The sequence below is a fragment of the Thunnus thynnus genome, chromosome 10, assembly GCF_963924715.1.
Source record: "Thunnus thynnus chromosome 10, fThuThy2.1, whole genome shotgun sequence".
Taxonomy (NCBI): Eukaryota; Metazoa; Chordata; class Actinopteri; order Scombriformes; family Scombridae; genus Thunnus; species Thunnus thynnus.
The window spans coordinates 27,931,543-27,955,945 of NC_089526.1; the positions used below are offsets into that span (position 1 = coordinate 27,931,543).

Here is a 24,403-nt window from a genome sequence, read left to right on the forward strand (position 1 = left end):
AATGTGGACAAGTAGAGGATACGGCGCCTCCAGGTGGATAATTGCGAAATGGCAAAATGTGTGTATGTGTGTACATTGTACATACAGTATCATAGGCGTCTGTCGGGACACCAGGGGTCCTCGTAGGACTTCCAGGGGGTCTACAGCAAAATGAGTAATAGTTGTTAATGTCACTGTATCATTAATGACTGTCTACAATGAAAACACACCCTGTAATGTCTTACAGCGTCAGTGTTCTAATGGTTACCTTTATGTAGGCTATTTTTTTTGACAATTTCCCAGGATAAGTCTATAGTAATTTCATCTGTGGTAATATTTCTTCCATTGGCTGTAGCCTGCTGTTGTTTTGACATTTTTAAGTATCACTTAAGGCATTACTGGGTTATACTAGTCATTTTAAAGAACTTTTTTATATATATATATAAATCTATGACTTCCATCTAGTGGCATTTAAGAAAACTACACCAGTAACCCTATCCTCACCTGCTCATCTCCACGAAAAAAGCGATAGCACCTAAATCCAGAGTTTAACAAAACATGTTCAGTGTATACTGACTGAAAGATACAAGTTTATTTCTCTCTAACAAACTCATAAAATAATGTGCTGCCTGTCACCCATTTTAGATCAGATATTCCGTCTGTCAGGGATCGCCCCATCGCTCATCTGCCATCTGAGCAAATACTGCCCTCAACTGCTCTGCTGCCCTGCAACTGTGCAGTGGTTCCCAACCTTTTTGCCCTGTGACCCCTTAAAATAAAGCAAAGTCTACCTAGAACCCCTCATCACATGTTGCATTGTGTAGCAGTGAAGTTACCGATTATTGTCTTAATTCATAGGTTAATCGTTTCGTCCACAAAATGTCCGTTGAAAGTTTCCCACAGTCCAAAGTTACATCTTCAAATGTCTAGTTTTGTCTAACAGTCCAAAACTATTCAGTTTATCATCGTGTTCGTCAAAGGAAAGCAATAAATCATCACATCTGAGAAGCTGAAACCATTTTTTCATTTTTGTTTTTAAAAAATGACTAAAACGATTTTTCAATTATCAAAATAGTTGCTGATAATCTCGTCGATCGACTAATCTTGCAGCTCTAGAAAGAGGATTTTATTTCATTGGAATAGCTTTTAGAGGCTTGAGGAAGTAAAATACATTAATCCACAAGAAATAAAGCAAATATTAGGAGAAAGTTTTTAAAAATCGCATTTTTGTGTGTCCAAAATATGTTTTGTTTTTTTCTGTAACCCCTGTGATTAATCTAGCGACCCCTTGTGGGGGTCCCGACCCCCAGGTTGGGAACCACTGGTCTAGTGTACTGTTGGTGCATTCAAGTGCAACAGTGAAAAATGCTATCTCTATTTCCAGTTTAAAAGGCTCCTGCTGATTCTACAGTAGGTCTATGTGAGCGCTCATTTCGTTTTTAATGCAGCACACTCACTTTCCAAAAGTGTAAATAACTATGAAAACATATCTATGGTTGTACGTTTTTTATGTGAAAGACATTGATTTAAATGGCTATTTTCTGTTTGTTTTTTAGTTTTAAATGTGTAATCAACGCATGATAACTGTTGACATGGGCTCATATGTGTTATAACAAAATTACGACATTTCCAACTGTCGTGAAAGCAGCATCAGTTCAGAGCAGCCAGACAAGAAAAGACGGACGGACTGTGTGTCGGAGCTTATCGCAGGAAACACGCTACCAAATTCCCCAGAGTTTCCCCGAAGAGTATCCATGTAGTCAGCTGTTACATGAACTCTGTTCATGACAGTTGGGGGTAAGTTTTTTGTGTTTCGTGTTTCCCCCCTCATAGTTTTCTAACTTTCTTGTAACTACCGAAGTTGACTGGGGCCCCCTACCCATGGCAGCAACCGAGGCAGGGATGTTTACTGTACTCCCTGCCGCAGCTGGCGTGTAATTTTCGGGAAAACGGTGAAAGAGCCCGCGGCAGAAACCAAGTTAAGCTGCAGGAATATGCTAAGTATAAGGAATATGATATGAATTAGTTGAATATGTTTTTACTCACCTGTAAATGTCAGCTTCGTTGTTGGTAGTACGTGTCAAGCATTTGTTTTGCTACTCTTAATCATTTGCTAATATGCTAACCGAAAAGTTTATGCTAATAATCAGCCAAAATTGCTTTACATTAGTATTTCAGGCCAGCTACAAGAACTTCCAGGACTTCCACCCACACTGTAGTGAATGTGGTCACTGTACATATAAACAGGGATGTGGTAATACTAAGCAAACTCTTGGCACCGGTGATAAATATCCTATTAAAAACACCTATGTAAACAATAAGGAGTGATAAAAAATACCATATGTTTACACAAAGAACTGCATAGTGATTGCTATGATATATATTGCAAAATGGTCAAGATTTAAGGGTTAACATTTAGGTGGATTGACCTTTTATACACCACTTTATGAATTAGTGTATTTAGCTAATTTGTATGGGACAAGTGCATATGGTGGTATATATATCCACAACTAATACCCAACACTTGTCCTTTATAAAATTACTAAGCACAGCAATCTAAACCTACTGATATTGTGTTTTTGTGTTCGCTGGGCTATCAGCCATTCAAGATTTGTCTTGAATGTGAAACTGTGACACTTTTATGTGAAGTTTAATGTGCATCGACAAGCCGAGACTCATTCGACTGAATCAGCCTGGATCTGTAGCATTCCCCACCCTGTGTAAGTGCATGCACTTAAGAGTCTGCACAGGGATTGACTGGATTTTGGTCCCTTAAATCCATCTAACTGATTCATCTCAAAGCAGCGCTTGCCAAACTGGAGCCTGGGACCTCAAGGGACCAGTAGGAGAAATATGAGGAGTAATTAAATTTAAACCTGATAGCACAATGAGGGATTGTGTGTTAAACTGCTTTGATGATAGAGCTACAGCATGTCTCTATCCTGAAGTTCTGTTGTAAGTACAGCAGTAATCTACTACAAAAATCTTCTCAGCTAGGTTTCCTGAAGACAAATCTTAGCAAAATGTGGTTGTGGTCCAAAACACACCATTCAAAATAAGCTTAAGTCCTTGTGTAGCTGAATATATAAACCCAGTTCTGTATATTTTTCCTTCCTTTCAGAGATGTGAGATTCCTATCTGTGACAGCACATGCTGACCAAACAGGGGACTAATGGGAAAGCTTTACCTGCTGCTGCACCCGCCGTCTCCACTGACATGACCCCAGGAGAAGTGGAACGCGGATGACACTGTGAGCCAGGGGGATTCAACATTTGGGCCAAGATATCCTCACACTGAGCCAAAAAGAAACTCGTTCTAGTTTACACCAGAAAAGAAAATACACTCACTGAGACACATTCCCAATCAGCCAACGCAATGCTGTTGCCAGGACCACTGTGGGTGTGTCTGGCACTGTTATGGCTTGGAGGCTGCAGTGCCCACAGCCTGTTTACCTGTGAGCCAATCAAAGTGCATCGCTGCCTGGGGATGCCATACAACATGACTTTCTTTCCCAACATGATGGAACACTACGATCAGGATATTGCTGCCAGCAATATGGAGGTGAGTCCTCTTGTCATTACCTCCAACTTTTATTTATTACCACTAAGGTAAGGCCAATATATCAATTTGTTCATATATTGTTTGAGTTATTTGCTGCCAATACAATGCATTTCATTTTTCCTGAAGACAGATTCATGAAATAGTCAGCAAAATCTGCAGTGACATTTTATCATGTATGCACATCTTATTCATTGTTCACTTGTGATTTCAATAATAAATTCTTAATTTACAGGCCTAATGTGTTCAAGATTTTCCCCTGCCTCTCATAGTAGTTTTGGCCACTTCACTAAACCCCTTAAACTTTAATAACTATTCAATAAAGAGCTGGAACAAGGTTGTACAGAATATACTGTACATATTGTCGACTAAGATTATTTTTCCAACCTTAAAGCGTGTTCAAAAAAGGGAGGAAACTGTATGTTAATGGAGTAAACAGCTGCTAACCCACCTCAAAGAATCACATTGGTCTGGGTTTCTGTGGACTGTTATTATATTGTATTTATATTGGCCAGTGATGTAAAAAAAAGCTTCCTCAATTCAAATCCTAGTCACATTTAAAGATAATGAATATCATGCCAAAATAATTGCCTGTTATTAGTGCTGTTAGTGGCTTCAGTCTTTAAATGTCAGTCTCTCTCAGTATTGATTGAACCATAATTACCATTTTGTAATGGTCATCAAGAGGCACACACAGTGTACCCGCCACAGTTAGTCCACATATCACAGCTAATTATTATTGAGCACTGTCTAGTAACACAAATGTTGAAACCATGAATCTGTACAGTTCAGCCTTGAATTCTCACAATCATAATCCTGTTAAAGGATAAAAAAAAAAAAGTGTGGAAGCGGTGCCAACTCAACAAGTGTTGATATAACAGGAACAAAAATTAGCACTAGTTAGCCTAGCTTGCTAACCTCCACATCCCAAGTGGACTACAAACATTATGAGTCCTCCTAAATGTTATAAGGGGATAGACGTCTCAGAAAAAAACATATTACATGTATTATATGTTCATAGTCTATACAAACACCACAGAAGTTGACAGTGCGTCTCCTAGCAACACCGACCCTCGCTTAGAAACACTGACTCAGAGGGTTGAAGCTTAGACGCTATTTCTTCAAGTGCGTCCAAAAACAATAAGTGAGTGAGAGTCATCTGCATTTCTTTTTGTAAAAATCTTGACTAATGCAAATTTAGTCGCTGGTCTAGCTCAATGTAAAATTGTGAATGATGTAAATGGTGTGTGAGTGGACTCTGTTATATTGTCTGTGTTGTCTTATCTCATGGCTACTAACATGTTTTCTGTTTTCTTCTGCCTATAAACCCGATGTTGTCTTGCGTCTCTCCTCAGCGGGGGACTCAGTTTCTCTAGTAGTTGCATCCTGTATCCTGGCATTCCTTAAGGCCAGAGTTTGAGTTACACATGTTTGGTATGAGAGTGTTGAGCATGAACAGCGATCTGTTGAAGGAGTCTTTTGTGTGGCATCTGGCAAAGGTATAGGCTTCTTATTTCACAGCAACCTTGGCCACGGGCAACTTCATCGACTTTGTTGTGTGGGGCCTTTGATTTCTGCAGGAAGGGGAGGGACACGCCCAGTCTCACACAAAGCCTACCCTGCATACCACAATGAGTATTCTCTCTCTGTTAATCACTCACTCATTTCCCCCCCCCCCTCTACACAGTCTTACCTCCACGGTCCTGTCTCCCAGGTGACAGGCTTACACTCTGTGGCCTACATTCAACATTACATAGTACACATAGCTCTCTTTGAAAGTATGCAGTGATTTATCGCAAATCCCCAACACTGTAATCAAGCAGGCTTCTGCCTTAGCCTGGGCTCAGTCCAGCCTATCAGTAGGATTTTCCGGAGGAGGGCTAACCTTTTTCCGCCCTTGGTTCTAGACTCCACCAGTGTTTACCAGCTTTCAAAACAGAAAAGTTTGAATACAAAGAGAATGAAAAGAGTAATTGACATATTGTAACAGACAGGTAGAACTTGCAAGTCTTAAAAATTTGAGCAAAAGTTTGAAAAGCGAGTGTTTAGCCATGTTTGTGAATAATTTAATCCTTTCGTGTGAGCGAGTCAGCTCAACCTCTGAAGGTTTTGAAGGTTTCTGAAAGTGGGGCAGTTTTTACAGTAGTTCTGCCGTAAAGCAAATAAAAGGTCAGATTGTTGAGCAAGAGGAGCTCATTGAGAAGGAGTCCAGGACCTCCACGGGAGAGAAACAAGGACGCTTACTGTCAGAGGGGGCAAGCCCAGGCCCCAGAGATGTGGGCCTACTGCCAGACTGGATTTCAGGAGGGAAAAAAAAGGAAAGATTGAATAGTGGACTGTGTCGGAGTGTCTCTGTGTGTTTTGTTTTGTGTACAAATATTCAGTCTGTCTGTGTATTGGCATTGGACTGTCTCAGAGGACCGAGACAATAGAAGTTCTGAGTGAACAAAGTATGCCACCTGACAAACACACATGCAATAGACACACTAGTACCGTGGCTCCTCAGCAGCCTGACCTTTCAACAGCTCCGTGCTTTCCAGACCTCTTGGCCTGTCTTAGTGTGTTTCCAAACGTCCGAGCACTCATTTCCCATTTCCTGCCACCTATGCTGCAACACCACCCCCCAGTTCCCAAGTTCTTGACCGGTTTGTTGAAACGGAGGAAAACGGTTCCCAGCCAGTGAATGGTCCCTTTGTGTGGCGCTATAGAGCTCTGTAGCTCAACAAAATGAAGTTAATACTCGACTGTAAAGCAGTGGTTACCAACCCTTTTGGCTTGTGATCCCTTAAAATGAAGCAAGTGGACTTGTAACCCATCATCAGCAGCACTATATGCTATATATGGAATTGACAAATAATTTTTAGTCTGAAGAGGTCAAATTATCCAGTTCAGTTCACAAGAAAAATCATTCTGGCATATAGGGCTCCATAGGCAAACCACAGGGGAAAGTTTTTTTTCTCTGTTTTCAAGCTGTGGGTTGCCTCTTCAGAGGTTTTTTCATGATTGTACAGATTGCTGCTGTCTGCTTGGAATGGTCAAATGTTTACCTGGGCTGAAAACCAATGTTTAAATGCAACATTTCCACACACTGCTGGCTGCTGCCCCAGCCTATGTAGTGGAGTTAATGTATACAGTGACAAAGAAGAGCAGAGCAAAAAATGTTGGATTCGTCATTCTGGGCAGACTGTAGACACGTGTTAGATCACAAAAAAAACCCTTTGATGATGTAACCCTCTGCTAGACAAAGGCTATGATATATCGATTGGATTTTTGCATAAAGAACATTGAAAGATTTGACCAACTCATGGAGTAACATGATGTCACAAATGGGGCTAGCAATCCCTCAGCTTTATTGTGTGACCGCTTTGGGGGTCCAGACCGAGATTTCTTAAATGTAATTAAATAAAACTTGGACACATCCTCTAATACTGCTCATGTTGTTTCAGTTTTATGTCATGAAGACTTTGACAGGGTCAGAATGCAGACATACCCCTTTATGCATAATAAAAGGTTATAAATGTACAAAGTGCGTATCTGCGCTTACCTAATAAACTTAATACATACTGAGTGAGTTTATGTACTTAATTCAAGCAGGAATAACAACCACAGCTGTAATGTTGTCACAGTCATTTTGATCATAATTTAATTTATCTCTTCCCAGCCATTCATGCCCCTGGCCAACCTTCGCTGCTCTCCAGATGTACACCACTTCCTGTGCCAGGCCTTTATCCCAGCATGCTCCGAGGAGAACAAAGTGATCCGTCCGTGTCGAGAGCAGTGCGAGACCGTTCTATCCGACTGCGAGGAGAACATCCGAATCTTCGGTATCAGCTGGCCTCCCGAACTACAGTGTGACCAGTAAGAAAACCACAATTACACACAATCCACAAAAGCAGCAGCAGTGGTTCTCGATCGGTCCATTAAAGGATGTTTTTTTGTCCTCTAGATTGGACCCATGCGGCTCGGATGGTTCTGAGCTTTCTGCAACCACCCCGATGAGCTCTGCATCAGCTAAGAGGGACCTGGGCTTCTGGTGCCCACTGCAGCTGAAAACCAAGCCAGGCCACGGCTCATCGTTCCTGGGCGCCCAGGACTGTGCTCCGCCTTGCTCCAACATGTACTTTAAACCCCACGACATCGACTTTGCCAAGAGCTTCATCGGCGTGTGCTCCATTATCTGCTTGGGCGCCACACTCTTCACCTTCCTCACTTTCCTCATCGACGTGAAACGTTTCCGCTACCCCGAGCGTCCCATAATCTTCTACGCCGTCTGCTACAGCTTTGTCTCGCTCATATACTTCATCGGCTTCCTGCTGGGGAACAATGCAGCCTGTACCAAGGCAGCCCATCCTGCCGGTGTGGATACAGTGGTGCTAGGCTCTCAGAGCAAAGGCTGCACTCTGCTTTTCATGCTCCTCTACTTCTTCTCCATCGCCGGGATCGTCTGGTGGGTCATACTCACCATCACCTGGTTTCTGGCTGCCGGACCCAAGTGGAGCTGTGAGGCCATAGAGAAAAAAGCGGTAAGATTTAAAGGTTGTGTTTTTTGGCATTTTTGCCTCAGAAGGAAGCAACAGAGCAGAGAAGACAACAGGAGGGAGATGGTAGGAACCCCAGTTTGAACCAAGAGTGCCAGTCCACATTTTAAAATACTCACATACAGCACTTGAAATGAATGTACATATTAAAAATTGATTGAAAGTGTTTGGCTGCAGGCTTTTAACAATGTTGCCAGCTGTTGAAAGGTTTTTGTGTCCTCTGTCTTTAGGTGTGGTTCCACTCTGCTGCCTGGGGCATCCCCGGAGCGCTGACTGTCATGCTGCTGGCTCTCAACAAGGTTGAAGGGGACAACATTAGCGGGGTTTGCTTCGTGGGACTCTACGACCTGGACGCCCTGCGCTACTTCGTTCTGGCTCCTCTGTGTGTGGGCGTCATAGTCGGCCTCTTCCTCATCCTGGCAGGCATCGTTTCTCTCAACAACGTCCGGCAGGTAATCCAGCACGACGAGCGCAACCAGGAGAAGCTGAAGAAGTTCATGATCCGCATCGCCGTGTTCAGCTGCCTCTACCTGGTCCCGCTGGTCACCCTGTTGGCGTGCTATACCTACGAACAGAGTCACCGCAGCACCTGGGAGAATACCTGGATCAACGACCGCTGTCAAGAGTACAGCATCCCCTGCTCCTACAAGGTAGCTGAGGCTTATTCACTCGCTGAAGGTTTTCATGGCTCCAAACAAGTTAAGGCCAAAGGACAGATTAGAATAGACTTTACAACTTGCTTGGTTGACTATATAGTTGACTAGTGGAAAAACGTTTGTCCTGTCAGTACTGTTAGCACAGACACACCTGTGTTGATCAAGTGAACCTCTTGGCCTAGTCTGATCACATCATTTAACAAAAATGCGACACACAAAATGTTAAAGTAATCAAAGTCAAAACAAAGGAAATGCCACATAAAAAGTCTTTCAGGGCACTGTCTCCAGAATGACTTTGTGCCATACATATCCATTCCAGAAAAGAATGCCTCTGCAGCTAAAAGCACTTTCCTGAGCAACACTCACTCCAATTTGCTCTTAAAATGAAATGAGCCGTTATATGTGTGTGCGCAAAGGAGAAGTGCAATGTCCAATGTAAAATTTGAAGCAACTACCTACAAATATTTATTGCAGCTTTTTAAAAAGAGTCCGGACATTCACGATAAATTTGTCTTTATTTTCCCCCAAAGACAAGACAACTAACAGAGCCAAAACAGAATATGTAGCATTCAATGAGAGGAACGATATGTACAAAAACAACAGTATATTCCATTTCTGTATACGTGTTGATTTTAAGATAGTTGTCCATTATAAACCACTTTTATTCCAAACGTGTAATGTGTAATACATGAGCTCTAATGTGTGCTACAGTACTGTGTGAAAACAGTAGAGAGAAAACTTGTGGAAAGGACAGAGTAAGAGAAAAAACAAACTCGTTCACTCCTTTCTTAAATGTCAGTATTTGAGGTGAAAAGTTCAAAGGCTTGATTTTAGCTTAAGTAGAAAATTGGATTTGTCAATTTACACAAACTTGCACTAGATCACAAGGATTTCATTGCAGTCTGTGTTTGTCTTTTTTTTTTTTTTTCAGACAACAGAGTATGACCGTCCTGACCTCTCCTTGTTTCTGGTGAAATACTTGATGACGCTGGTGGTTGGAATATCTGCAGTGTTCTGGGTCAGCAGCAAAAAGACCTGCTCCCAGTGGGCCTTCTTCTTCAACAGGACCCGCAAGAGAGAGTAAGACCATTTTCTCTTGTCCTGTTCAAATTAAATTTCCATGAGAAACAAATATGTAGATTTACTTCACTGTCATGCTCTGTGACCCACAGTCCCATCAGTGAGAGCCGTCGGGTGCTCCAGGAGTCCTGCGAGTTCTTCCTCAAGCATAACAGCCGCGTCCAGCACAAGAAGAAGCACTACAAGCCCAGCTCCCACAAGCTCAAGGTCATCTCTAAATCTATGGGAACGAGCACCGGCGCTGCACCCACCAATGCTTCCACCACCACCGCCGCCACCACCACCAATCAAGGAACCTCCGCTCTGGGCAATCATGATCCCCACACACAAGGTTCCCTGTCTGAGATGTCAGCCAGGGAGTACCTGGACAGGGGTGCCTCCAGCCGAAGCTCCAGGCGTGGGGAGAGGGAGAGAGAGAGAGAGGGGGGAGAGAGACGTAGCAAAGGGGGAAACTCCAGTAAGGTCAGCAGCCGCTCAGAGAGCTTGCACAGAGTCCCAGATGGGAGGTAAGTGAGACAGATGAGAAATATCGTAGTTGGAATTGTTAAAATTTTGATCTTGTCAGTGCATCCCCATACTATTCAGCTAGCTTGCTCCTCACTGTTGTGAAGATGTGACTGTGTTTGTTTCATTGTATGCATATACGGAAACACACCTGTACATTTAATAACTACCAATAATCTCTAATGTGTCCTGGCTGGTTTAGGATGACTCCAAAGAGCGAGCTGTCAGAGGCCAGGCAAGTTCCGAGTGGACAGCAGCATCCAGCTTTAAACCGATCACACAGCAGCAGCATCCAAGACTCCAGCCACCAACTGGTACACAAGGTGCCTGAGGAGAGCAAGGACACAAAGGACTGCAGCTGCTGAGACATCCGACCCCCAAAATTATCCGTTCAACCATCCATCCATCCACCTTCGAAACCACTAAGACAAGTGATGCTGGTTGATGTACCTATTTCAAACCATGCACTATCATACATCATATTAGATCTATACATCTGATCATGATTGTATCGGTTAAATTGTAGTCAGTGAACGTCCATGGCCAGAAAAAGTACCTCAGGTATTTTAAATGTGGTATTTTGGACCAGTGTACAGAGAATCTGGGTTTTTTAGCTGAGTGTCTTAAAGCTTTACTGAGCTTTTTGCCATACACCTGAATGTTGCAGCAGCACAGCTGTATCCCAACTATACAACTACCAATGGTCATTTACTTTTATAGCATGCATTAAAAACTTCCTACTGTTTTGTAGATTTGTAGCTCAATTGTGTAGAATGCATATTAGTGAATAAATGCAATATTTATGTAAATATTCTACTTTTTTAGAAATGAAATCTTTCACTGGACTAGTCGCGACACTGAGAATCTTGTTAAGAAGGTCATGATGTTACCAAACATTCAAAGTAAGGAAAGTCTTCCTTTGGTAAACTGTTTTATTGAATGTCTTATTCCTGGAATGGAGGTTTTGTCTTTAAACCTCGTGTAGTAAAACACACTGTGTGCTACTTTTTTACCACTTTTGATAAAAGGCATATTCTTAAACTTGATATTGAATTTTAGACCATGTTGAATTTATGAGTCTTCTGACAAACTTTTCTTAAAAGCTGTACTTTCATTCTATGTTTATGTCAAGTTTTCAACTTGTTTCTGTTGTACAAAAAACATGTATTCTGCAGTTTCTCTTCAAAGATGTGTCCTGTGAATTTGGATCAAGTATAGCTTTATAGTTTTTTTTTTTTTTTTTTTTTAAATGTGCCTTCCTTTGAGTGGTTCCTCACCTTCAAAGATCTTCAAAGAACCTACAGATGTTTAGCATGTGTGATGGTTAAACATGCTCTCGGTGTAGGTGTCATTCATATGATTTTGAATCAGTTTGAGGAAACAAATCAAACAGGCTTTGCACTATTTGTAATTAAAAGCACAAACCACTGATTTTTAAGCATGATTAGTCATAAACAAATACAAAAAAAAAAAGGATTTGAGACCTCGTTCAGGGTTTATTTAAAACACATGGACCATATATCTCTCCTTCAAGTACATCCAGAACTACAGCTGCAGTTATTTTAAAATCTGTCTATTTTGCTTTGTAAGGGATTCATTCTTCCCTTAACTTTATTTACCTTTTTTGTATTTGGGAGTTACAGAACAATCCCAGTGACACTAATTAAAAGGGAATCGATGTCATTGTGTATTCTTATTCTGGCATGTGGATGGGGGCCTTGCTTATGATGTATCTAGACCTAGTGTAGTCTATGAATGCTCTTTTGTGAGCCATTTTACTGTTTTTTTATGTAGCCTATTTTGTCAATTGAATTTTGTATCAGTCCCATTTCATTTTGATAAAATACTGAATAATAAAAAAAACTGGAATGTATGTGTATTGGTCTTTATATGTAAGACAATGCTGCATGCAGGCATCTAAAAGAAACATGTATAACATATGTATACAACACATATACTGTTACTAAATACAATATCATTATTATAATAGATTATACACCTTTAATATATCCACACATGCCAGAGAGTGGACACAAATCTGGCCATATCAGTCCCTGACATTAAAAATATGTAAAAAGCACTCTTACACTGCTTGTATGAATATCATTGAGATGTTGGGGCACGTTTTTCCTCAAAGTGCGCTCCTGAAAGTTGACTGGCTCCTTCCCGCTTGTCCTGCCCTCCTCTGGAGTAAAACTGGCTGCAGTTGGAGTCAAACTGTCGCCCCAAATTTCTGAGAAAGAGAGAGAGAGAGCACACACAGCTGTCCGTTGTCTGTTGTATGATGTCTCCTCTTGTTGCCCGCCTGCTGCTCCTTGTCTGCCTGGTTTTACCTCTTTATGGCGTGGAAAAGGTGAGAAATAGAGGATACCGAAAGGATCCTGACGCTGACAAGGTAAGAGAGATTAGAGAGGATAACCAGCAGCCGCTATCATTATTTCTAAAAGTGGATATGTGGCAAAGACTGATGCTTTGTGGCTAGATTTTGTGGCTTCTCACCGAAAAAAAAGGGTCATATGAAAATATAATTATGGTCCACAATAACTTCATTGACATTTAGCGCGCTTTGTTGTATTTTTTTTTTCTATATTAACATTCATGTGGTACTTTGCATGTTATATTTATGAAACTCATCTTGAGATCACGTTTTCTTGTGTCATGCATTGCTTTTCCCCCCCAAAAAAGTAACTTTAAACGACTGAATTCCCCAAAAAGAAAAAGAAAAAAGTTTGTGCTGATTCATCCACATGATCCACATCTAAGTTTACAGTGCAATGACTGTGTGGTCACCACTTTGGCAAAATGGCCTCCAAAATTACCTGGTACCAGCAAAAGATGAGAAATGCTGCTTTTTTTTCAAAAGCTTTTGTATAGTCAGCTGGTTCTCTGTTATTCCAGGTTTGGCTGCTCTCCAGCAGACCAGAGTGGACAGAAAAATCCCTCACAGGAAGTTGGGGTCTGACTCACTGTCTGCCTCTCTGTGTTATCTCCCTGCCTTTCTGAGAAAAAAGTAATGTGGGTTTGATTTTGGGGGGAAATTATTGATTTTTCAACAATATTCTCAACTATTTAATTTTCAGTCAGCAGCCCCCAATCTTAGACTATCTTTGTATAGAATTACATAACATCTCTGCTGTAGGCGGAGGAACAGACTGCTTACACATTCTCACACTAATCTCCTGGGAATCAAATGAAAGAGAAACTATTATTTATTTTGCTTGGCCCCTGCAGACCTCCCTTAGGGACTCCTAGAAGTCTGCACACCCCACTTTGAGAACCAACAAAGTTCATGCATTTGCCTTTCATAATTCTTCAAAGCCATATAGTACTGCTGACATATAGTTTTCTCACCACAGTGGAAGGATATAATGAATAGCGTGTTATGTTGCCATCTGTATCTAGTGCACTGGAAATGATGCAGAAAAGCCCAACTGCACTAGACACTCTGAGGGTGGAAGATCTGCTTATTTGAACAACATGGTAATCTTAAAATCCTATCTTGCATATCCTTTCCAAATCCTTTGAATCTGAAAACTCTCAAAGCCAAGCATTATGTCCACACTGCATGCTCCGGCAGAGCTTCAGTCCTTGCTTCAGTGTTGAGTAATGCATGAAACACTAGTGATTCCACGAGCAGTTTGGGGCGAATGTCGCCTTTATGCTTCAGTTACAGTAACAGGCTGTGTGCTACTAATATTCAGCAAGGCTGGAGTGTAATTCATGCAGGCAGGCAGCACCACTATAGAAACACCAGACTGGTAGCTAATATAAAAGTCAGCTGTGTAGCAAAGTGGACAGTGGTTCCATTCATCAGACTACTTTGAAAGGTCTCCAAAAATCCAACCCATAAAACACTGGGACGTTTCCTTAAAGTTGCTGAATATCAACCAATCCACAGTATTTTCATCATTTTGCTAGCTGCTAGCCAAGCAGTTTAGAGATTTAGTCCCGTTTTCACGAGGACAAATACCAGCTCCATTACAGCACATGCATACCAACCCGCAATCTACTGGTTCCAGTTTCCTATAGCGATGATGTCACATCTCTAGGTTGCTCCAGCATACCAACTTAATGGCTAAAACAGACGCTGAAGCATCTGTTTCACAGCAGCTGACATGAAAATACTGTAATTGTCTCTTTTTTTCAGATTCACATCATCTGAAATAGAATTTTCTACTTCACTCCAGGGATTCAAGGCTGGACAAGATGTTGAAACCGGAGCAAAAGCTCTTTGTTCTCCTCTCCTGCTTTGGGACTCTTTTGACTTAATGCCTTTTGGCCACGTGCCTCCTCACTGCTCCACAGCTGTATGCCGAGCAAAAGGCCAGCAGTGACCCAACAAAAAGCCAGACCCAAATCCTTTTGGCATCAGTGTTTGCTTAAGGCAAAGGATGCACATCTACAAGTCAGTTTGTGTCTGTCCTGACTTACAAATCACCTAATCAAAATTAAAATCCAACTAAAACTAAAAAAAGCTTCGACAGCTAACCTATAGCATACACTGCAATCTGCAGGACAAAATGTCTCTTTGAGGAACACATTACCCAATTGTGTCTCTCTCTGTATGTGGCAGTGCAGTTTTGGCAAGCTCTGCTCTCTCTGCGTGTGTTTGTGTCTGTGTGTATTAGAGTCAGCTTGAGTAAGATGCAGCATCTGTTTAAACATAGCAGGAGATTCAGTAGGACAATGAATCACACCGAGAGATGTGCGGCCAGACAACCACTCATTTAGGCTGTCACCAAGCCTTCACTTCCTCATTAACACACGATCTGTCCTTCACTCACTTCACAGCTTCATGGTTTAATAGTTGCTGGTTCTGTTGCTTTGCCATCATCTGGATCTCATCTGTTTTTACATTTACTTCTGCTCATAAACCAGGACCAGCCCAACGGCAGTTTTATTTGTTTATATGACTTGTAAATGAGGTTTAATTTGGCTTCTTGTCTGTGATGGTTGAATGGTTGGCAACATTTAGGTGTTTGTGGTGCATGCAGCCTAAAAACAAGGAATTTAACCCCCAGGAAGAAAGGAATGAAAACCTGATCCAGGAAATTAAATAACAATAGACTCTGTTGATGTTGTTATGTCTTCTATTCATCGTTAACTTCAACCTCTACTTCCTCTCTTCATTGTTTTTCCAGTATGGCAGCTGCATTCAGGGGCCAGCAGGAACCCCTGGCAGAGACGGTAACCCTGGGGCCAACGGTATCCCGGGAACGCCGGGTATCCCTGGCCGTGACGGGCTCAAAGGTGAGAAAGGCGAGTGCATCAGCGAGATCTTTGAAGAGCCCTGGAGACCTAACTACAAGCAGTGTGCCTGGAACTCTCTGAATTATGGGATCGACTTGGGTAAAGTAGCTGTGAGTGTCTTGGTACAGTGCGTGATAGAGTTCTGACTGAGGGCTGTGGGTGTTCATCTCGATTCACATAGTTATTTATTGTGTCATGCACATCCACATGTTGACTCAGAAGACACCAGACGCACCATTGCAGTGGTGAAACATTTGTCTGACAAGAACATAACTTTTTCCATATAACATGACATATTGAACAAAGAGGTTTAGCTTCTCTACAGAGAAAGGTTCCCCTCCTAAAATACAACTCAGGTTTTTAATTATCCCACCATACAAAAGACCTATATCAAGAAGGAAAGACATTTTAATAAAAAGTGTAGCCCTTAAAAATCATTTAACAGTCAATAAAATATGAACTGAATTTTTTCTGCAATATCCCAATATAACCAGCTGCCTGTGTCTGTAGCTAATGCTAATGTATCTGAATATAACTGTACACACAGAAATCTTTAACTTTTAGTTAAATTGTTCTTCATATAAGGCTTTAGTTGTTTTTAATGACACAATGTGTACGTAATTTGTGTTTGTACTGAACATCATTTTTCCTTATACATAAAGAACGGTTTGCATTGTGCATCATGAATATTACATTGTAGCCTGCTACTGTTCAGTCATATTCAAAAGCCTGTCTAAAGACAAATCATCTCATATTTATATCTGACATTTGGAGGTTCCCATCCCATATGATGGCCACCACTGATGGCCAGAACTGGTGCAAACCAATGAACACCCAGAAACAACCTAATAGCTCTGTAATGACTTATTTACTATGTGGATGTTCAAAGAACCCCCAAAAGCCAGAGACATAATCTGAAACAGGACACACACTTATAGAGTTGTAGAAAGGTAATCTCAGATCCTTAAATTGAAAAATGCTCGTCTTTGCTCGGCACTGACTGGAGCATTCTACGTGTGAATTAGCTAAAACACCAACACCCAAAATAATGTTTATGGTCAGTATATGACAGCACCGTTGAACCAAGATAAATGTAATTGCACTTTTTGCAACCAACTGTTTTTTAAAATGTACTATCTGTGCTTTGTCCTGGTGTCAGGATAATTATCTGCATAAAATGGTATGCCAACAATGAAATCATCTACTTTAACCTCAAGTTTACAAGATTTAATCTGGGGAGCTAAATTCACATAAATAGAAAACAGCGTCAGGGACAACACGTATCCTTGCCTCACTCAAAATTATTGGTGAAACTCCCGTCCTGAACTCATTAACTTGAACCCAGACAACAGCTGCTTGCTAAAAAAAACAAAACTTAATGGCAGCATAAAATTTTACATCCACACCTGAAGTTGACAATCACTTAAATGTTAAAACACATGCAGCCTCCGCAATGCATTTAAGCAGTACAAACTCTCTTCTTTGCTGTGTTGCAGGACTGTACGTTCACTAAGATGCGTACAGACAGCACCCTCAGAGTCCTCTTCAGTGGTTCCCTCAGACTCAAGTGTAAGAGCGCATGCTGCCAGAGGTGGTACTTCACCTTCAACGGAGCAGAGTGTGCAGCACCTCTGCCCATAGAGTCCATCATCTACTTAGACCAAGGAAGTCCAGAGCTCAACTCAACCATCAACATCCACAGAACGTCCTCAGGTAGGACTGCAGTCAGAAACCTTGTAGTGCAATAAATAACTGACCCAACACAGTGCATTATTGAGGCATTAAAGGGCTTTTGTTAATAATGCCATAGTTTAAGGTAACAGTTCAACATTTTGGGAAATATGCTTATTCTCTTCTATTCTTAGAGTGAGTTTTTGTGGGAAATATGAAGCTACAGCCAGCAGCCAGTTAGTTTATCTTAGCACAAAGACTAGAAACAGAGAGAAACAGCTAGCTGGCTCTGTCCAAAGATAACAAAATTCATCTACCAGCATGTCTAAAACGCACTAATTAGCATTTGATCTTGTTTGTTCAATCCGTACAAAAACAAAAGTTAAAAAACAAGTTGCCGTTTTATGTGTGGTTATGGTCAGGAGCAGTGACAGCCAGTGAAGTCTCTGCAAGTAAACAAGAAAGCCTAGTTCCCAAAATGTCAAACTATTCCTTTAAGTGGTTGTTAAACTGCTGAGGAGTCTGGAAAGCCTTGTTAACAATTTTAAGACTTTAAAGCAAAGTCGCACACTCTTACATTTAGGTTTTGGAAAGTTCACCACTGTGTCAGAAAACATACTAATTAACACTATTTGTGTCTGTAGGCAGTTTGGGTGTTCCCTGAGATTCATTTGCACTGTCTTCTCTTCTTTCAGTTGAGGGGATGTGTGAAGGTGTCAAAGCAGGGCTGGTGGACGTGGCTGTGTGGGTGGGGACCTGTGCTGACTATCCCAGAGGTGACGCATCTACAGGGTGGAATTCAGTATCCAGGATTATCATTGAGGAACTTCCTAAATAAAACATGTTACATGAAAGGGAGCGACCAGTCCTGGTAGTATAACAGTATGTTATCTGGCTTACCAAAATCATCGGGTATGGTTTGCTGAGGCCTCACAGCATCACTGATGGTAACTTGAATGTGTGTTTTGTTGAAATACTATATTAGTTGACAGGCCTATAAACAAGAATACTGTGTCATTCTGTCTTCCAGAAGTAAACTTTGTACTGTAGCTTTTCTGCTGTTGGAATAAAGGAACCGATTTACAGACATTGTGAGAAGACATTGCCAATATTTAAACCATGTACTCACGTGACCTGTTTATATGCATTATTACTGTTAATAAAGTAATCTTTTCTAACAATTTTACTTCAATTATATGACTACTTGTAATGTTTTAGGACATGCAATCCAATATAACCACAAAGTAATACATTTAATGTATTTACATGTATCAAACATGAGACAATTCAGACAAAAGCACAGCTGAGATTTTATGACAAAATGTGGTTATAAAGCAGTGTCAGTACAATTTTTGCCAGGAAACAAAGACAATGTCAGCAACAGTGTCAACTGTGGGATACATTTGTTGGTGTGTTTGAACCAAAGTACCATTCACATTGTTGAGGTTTGTTTAAAAAAAAAAGCAATAATTTAAAAGCAACAAACTAATATCACCCATGCATGCAACTGGAAACCTGAGCACATTTAGATCTCTTATTTCTCTTGATAACCAGCACTTTACATACACGTCAGCATGTATTCCTTTCTGCTGACAGAAAACATCAAATGTAAACATAAATATGAAATATCTCATTGATCAGCCTCCTCTGAATAACTGACTTACACATCAGTTTTTTTTAGTTTTTTTTTTTTAAAAAAAAGCTACCATCACAGCAGCTGTTGCGCTACACCCCAAAGGATGTCTTACAACATACTTTTGCCCAAAATTCAAAGAATGCGATGCATCTGAACACAGTCACTGACAATCCGTAGAAAAATAATCCATCACTGATTCTGTTGCTCAGTTTGGCAACTTTTTCATTCATTTTCAGCGCAAATGAACACTTCTCACATCTGCACATTTACATGCACAGAGCACTGGCCAGTTACTGAGATAACCTGGGTTGAGTCTGATGTGTTTCCTCCTGTATCTTGGTGAAGCACCAACATGTCAGTGCGTCCTATGAGTTCATTCCTTGCTCTTAGACCTCATTTACTTTGGCCCAGAAGGAAGCGAGACACGTTCTCATAAACTACAAAAGTGATGCAGCAGGCGGGTGTGACACGAATCAAGTTGGGGATTATGCCTTTGTAGAAACCAATGGTGCCTTCGTTCCTGCAGAGAGAGGGAAAAAACAGTAATCGTGACTTAGACACTACCCTTTTCTGTTTTTAGATATACAAAATTACATTAAGTTGGTATGTTCATGAGTGGATCAGTATCATACCTCCATGTCCGCCTGATGACATCAATAACACCATTATATCTATTGTGCTGGTCTTGCAGTCGAGCTCGCACCACCTGATATGGGTATGTTGTAGCCACAGCAAATATTTTGGATAATGCTGCCATTGCAATATATTCCAATGCGTTCTGTTAACACAGAAACAGATGGAGAATGAGAGAAGTGAGCAGAGCGGAGTAGGAAAACTGATGAGTCACTTCTTTCACTAAAAGATATCAACTGTGGGTTCATTGTTATTTAACTGAAAACTTCCAAGTTTTGTGGCTGTGTTTTATTAAACAATGAGAATGTTTCCAGGCTGATTGTGACTCGTAGGGTTAAATGACTCACCAGCTTTGCTTCTGAAGGCACTTTCTTGTATTTGTTGTAGTCCCTCTTTAGCTCCTCATAGGCCATGAACTGCAGCGCTCCATGAGATGTTCCGAACAGACCAGGAACATAACCCTTCGACAAGCACAAGCTCTGTCAGTCATTTTTATTTCCTGACACTCTCACATATCCACAACAGCAAAGCCCATTGCACTGCACTGTCATGCTCCCTGCCTGCCAACTGACTGTCACTGAGGGATTTGTAACAATTATCCTGCCAGGCTAAACAGGGATTCAGATAAAGTTAATGAAGGAGGTGAAATGCAGCTTAAAATTCTCTAAGTCTTTAGCATAATTCATGAATTGTAAGCGCTCTACTACAGAAATGTGTGGTGGTGATGCCCTCTAGTGGTGATAGGGAACTAGTTCACAACTTCATCACAGCCTTGGAGGAAAAAGAGTTTGTGATGCAATTTTAGTTTTACCAATAAGCTTTCAAACTTCTAACAACTTCAGTATTACCTGCCATTGGCTAAAATAAGCATTACACTGAATGTCTAACCTTGTACAGTCCAGGCACTCCCTCATGGCGGTAGATCTTGACCAGCGCATCCATCATCCCCTTGTACTGCTTACTGGTTTGGTCAGTACTGTACTGCAGCACCAGCCGGGTCTTGGTCACCCAGATGGGGTTGGTCATGGTGAGTGTTAGGATGCCTGGACAAGGAGGGAGCAAAAGAAAATTGTTATAGACAACATGTGGAAAAGAGGCCAGCTTTCCCAATTACATTCATCGGCTACTTTATTAGATACACATGCTTGTTAACACACACAGCCAAACACTGAATTAACTGTGTGCTTGAAGAGGTTCAGTTATTGCTAATGAAAATGGAAAATTGACGTGATAAAGTCAGGATGTGATGGCTGTTGCCAGACATTTCAGACAGGCTAAACTGCTCTGCTATGATTTTTTGCACATTACAGTAAGTAGAGTTCACAGAATATGGGATTATAAACATCAATACATGCTGAAACATCCTCTTCATGAGAGGACGTAAGGGGACAAAACTCAATTTGACAACAAATTCAATTTGTCAACCTTTAAGCAGAGGGTTTCTACATTATAGTGACAAAACATGATACTGGGGTCAATTCCTCTCAGCACAGAACAAGAGTTTTTGGTGTTCACACAAATGAAAAATGTCAGCTGGTCGAATGTACCTTGAGATCTGTTGTAACAAAGTGATAACAGGGTCACATATTTACATTAACTTCATGATAACATGGATCCAGTTTGGTTCTTTTCAAAATTACAAGCTAGTAAATGCTATTTACTGACTCACATATCATCAAAGCACATTTTTTTCAAAGTGATAGATCGGTTTTTCAAAATGATGTATCATGCCAAAAAAAAAACAAAACACTCCTCATCTCATCTCTTAGTATATGACAGTAACTTCTCTTCACCCCTACATGCACAGTGGAAAGATCTCATACCTGAATCTCAAATCTGAATAATGCATCAAATATATTCAGGCTGTTTTGAAAGCAGCTGGATCAAAACCTACTATATGGCTGGACCATGTTTGGTCAATGTGTGAATACTTGGATGTTAAATGTTTATCTGCAATTATCCGTAGTGGTCCCCGTAATATTTGTTGTTAAAGTGTAATAAAGTAGCATCACATGACATGGTTACGTTTGAGTCAAAAAAAAAAAAAAAAAAGGCTATAAATGCAGTTGGCAGAACAAGACTTTCCACTCATATATTGTTTGATTTGAAAGAGAACTTATTTTAATTTGAATTAACTAACTAACTATTCTAATTATCTGTTAACTCCCCCTGCTCTTTCATCTGTTTAACTTGGCAGATGTCTCGTTTTTCACTCTGCGCCTTTTTTCTGCCTCTTTCCCGGTCGATGATCATAGAGGCTGTGGTGGAAACCGTAAATGAAAGTTTTGACAGCATTTTGGGTGCAAATTCAGGGGGCTTATCTCCGCCCAGTTACTGCAGTTACAGTCAAATCAAGCGCACCCACAGAGCAGCCGCCCACACTAAACTGATGTAACAGCTACAAGAGTTGCATGTTTTACCTGCAAGACTCATGTTTTAATGCTGTTGTTCATCATTTGTGATGTGAAAACATCAGAGAAATAAAGAGTTTGCGTCCTGGTATTAGTTCACTTATAAAAATCCAAACGCACTGCAGAGCTTCTCTCCTGTCGGCTGCTGCCAGCACTGTCAGCTGGAGAGTCAATCACATTAGACGGTAGAAGAGGAGACACAGTAATGTAACTTCATCACTCAGTCATTCTCTAACGGACAATCGCGGTCATGAGTTCCTACCCAGCACTAGTCAGGTGCTGCTAACAAAAAGGTCACTGAGTGTATGATGAAAACATGACAAGAGCAAAGCAAGTTATGCAAGGATTATGCACAATAAATAATTATGCTTTGAATATTGTATTAAAATTCAGACACTACGGAGGAATCACACATTGCTACTGTGCAACACTAACACAGCGTATATTTAAATCTTATTAAGATCATTAATATTAATTTATTAATCTTATTAAAACTTATTAAAGTGTACCAGTATCACAGCATAGAGGCTTGTTTTCCTGCAGTTGAAAAGAGTAAAAAAGAAAATCTCTCTCTTTCTGTCTTCACCCGCTTTTGCTGAAATATTTTGAGAAGCCTAACTTCATTTGGCCAGCAGGAAGCAGATACACGAGACCCTGTGAGAGGTCACATGTAGAGCATAACTCGGTCCTAGAATAGAGGGGGCAATGGGCTCATTTGTATCTGTCCCATGTCAGCCGAGGCCAGCTCAGAGCAGTATTATCTGGCTGTTGTTGTTGACTGTGTGCTGATTGTGTGTGGGAGTGTGTCAGCAGGGCAGCGGTGCTGGGAAACATAAGACTAACCTGCTTGGGCTGCAGACACCATGTGTTCTGTGGCGCTCAGTTCAGTCTGACGGCCTTCCTTTATGTATGATTTGATTGCATTGTAGCTGTGGGGAAGATAGCGTGGGAAATAATGCAGGTTACACACACACACACATCATTTTAAATGTCACAACTTTGAATGAAAAATAGTATGATGATGCATGCATGGTCCTGCAGGTTTATTAGCTTACGTACAAAAAAAAGTAGAGACCCCATGATGCTCCAGCACCCCAAATATTGGGTGTTACTCCTTGGTAGAGTCCTCGCAGTCCCTCCTGGTGCCAGACACTCTTCATACAGTGCAATATGCTACTGTACTTAGGTCTTAATTCTAACCCGTCACTCACTGCATTAAAAAGACATCAAAGACATTTGTTTAAATTACACTAAGTATATTATTACAGAATGGCTTTTCCTAACAGCTGATAGACTACACTTCCAGCAAGTACTGGTTTGAATTTCCTCACCTCAAAAAGGGCTCTATAAATAACATTATTGTTTATCAATACTCTTATATTATTATTATTACCAGCGTCACGTGGTACATTATGCAGCACAAACACGTCCAAGTGCACTGAAGCATACTTACTGTTATAGTGTTTAATTACAGTAGTTGGAGATTTGGCTGAACTACTGTGCTTCTAGGGTGATTATCTCTACCCCGAATTTAACATAAAACCTAAATCATTTCTAAATGAAATCGGGTTAAATCATAGTAGCATTGTACCTTCAGCAATAAGGAAATCAGTTTTAAATATCAGATTTCTAAGCGGAGTTCTGCATCAATTTGTTTCCATTCAAAGAAAAGAAGTGACAGGTTCATAGCTCTTGAAGCTCCTGACTAGCAGTAAACTATGTCATTGCAGATTATATTATTACAACATACAATCATCAATAGTTGCATTTCATACCTGCAAACCTGATTTTGACCAGGTCTAGAGGGTGAAGCACCAGTGTTGACACCACTCCTCCACTGAGTCCCGCCACCAGGTTTTCTATCCTCACATGGCTGAAGACCTGCTGGACATGTCCGGCTAGTGACACAGCAGACACCGGCTTGTTTGACAGTCCCGTCTCTGTAACGCTGACGGTGCCGTGATTTGGAGCAGAGCCCATGTTTAAGTAACTGGTGATGAACTTAGCTAGCTCAGCTTAACCTAACCTAGCTGTGTTTACAACAAACAAATCAAACAGTTACATGACAACAGTCAGACAGCGGCAGCTGCTGCAGAAAGTAAACACGGTGTACTAACGATACTAACTGCACCTGACAGTCTCATTCTCAATGAAAACCACGTTTCCGACATGTGGAGACGTTACACAAAATGTCAAGCAGCTGTACCACTGCTCGACCTTGCTGCGAGTGTCACGTGACCGTCAAAACCAATAGGAACACTTCCTGTCTTGACCTTCAAAATAAAACTATCCCGGAAAAACTATAAATAAATAAAAATATATTTTTGGACAAATCCAATCTTGATTCAAAAACCTGTTAACATTTAAAATGTACCTTATGTTCTATAGCATATAATGATGATGATAATGTACATGTCTATTAATTCTAAATTAATGTATGCAGTCTTGCTGTATATTTTTTCAGTTCAAAGTGTTTCACAGATGACT

General features: G+C 40.9%; 3 protein-coding genes across 6 annotated transcripts; 2 read left to right on the forward strand and 1 right to left on the reverse strand.

Annotated features, from left to right (window-relative positions):
* Positions 1–1,638: 1,638 nt before the first annotated feature.
* On the forward strand, positions 1,639–12,188 carry fzd6 (frizzled class receptor 6). Its single transcript, XM_067602346.1, has 8 exons — positions 1,639–1,776; positions 3,101–3,540; positions 7,199–7,395; positions 7,484–8,060; positions 8,306–8,725; positions 9,663–9,811; positions 9,904–10,317; positions 10,518–12,188. Exons 2-8 carry the CDS (start codon positions 3,355–3,357, stop codon positions 10,678–10,680), a joined length of 2,106 nt encoding a protein of 701 aa, XP_067458447.1. The 5' UTR covers positions 1,639–1,776; positions 3,101–3,354; the 3' UTR covers positions 10,681–12,188.
* Positions 12,189–12,472: 284 nt separating this feature from the next.
* LOC137191894 (collagen triple helix repeat-containing protein 1-like) lies at positions 12,473–18,428 on the forward strand. Of its 4 annotated transcripts, none has more exons than XM_067602349.1 (5): positions 12,473–12,710; positions 13,718–13,795; positions 15,457–15,675; positions 17,062–17,278; positions 17,932–18,428. In XM_067602349.1, the coding sequence occupies exons 1-5, from the start codon at positions 12,597–12,599 to the stop codon at positions 18,072–18,074; spliced, it is 771 nt and encodes a 256-aa protein (XP_067458450.1). In that variant the 5' UTR covers positions 12,473–12,596; the 3' UTR covers positions 18,075–18,428. The 4 variants fall into 4 exon arrangements, with proteins under 4 accessions (XP_067458450.1, XP_067458451.1, XP_067458453.1 ...); XM_067602350.1 differs by having other exon boundaries at positions 12,473–12,668; XM_067602352.1 differs by lacking the exon at positions 13,718–13,795 and having other exon boundaries at positions 12,475–12,668.
* A 106-nt stretch (positions 18,429–18,534) lies between these two features.
* Positions 18,535–24,156, reverse strand: LOC137191893 (solute carrier family 25 member 32-like). Its single transcript, XM_067602347.1, has 7 exons — positions 23,692–24,156; positions 22,976–23,126; positions 22,760–22,845; positions 20,394–20,548; positions 19,853–19,966; positions 19,505–19,650; positions 18,535–19,392 (listed from the first exon to the last, which is right to left on the reverse strand). Exons 1-7 carry the CDS (start codon positions 23,894–23,896, stop codon positions 19,266–19,268), a joined length of 984 nt encoding a protein of 327 aa, XP_067458448.1. The 5' UTR covers positions 23,897–24,156; the 3' UTR covers positions 18,535–19,265.
* Between the last annotated feature and the right edge of the window lie 247 nt (positions 24,157–24,403).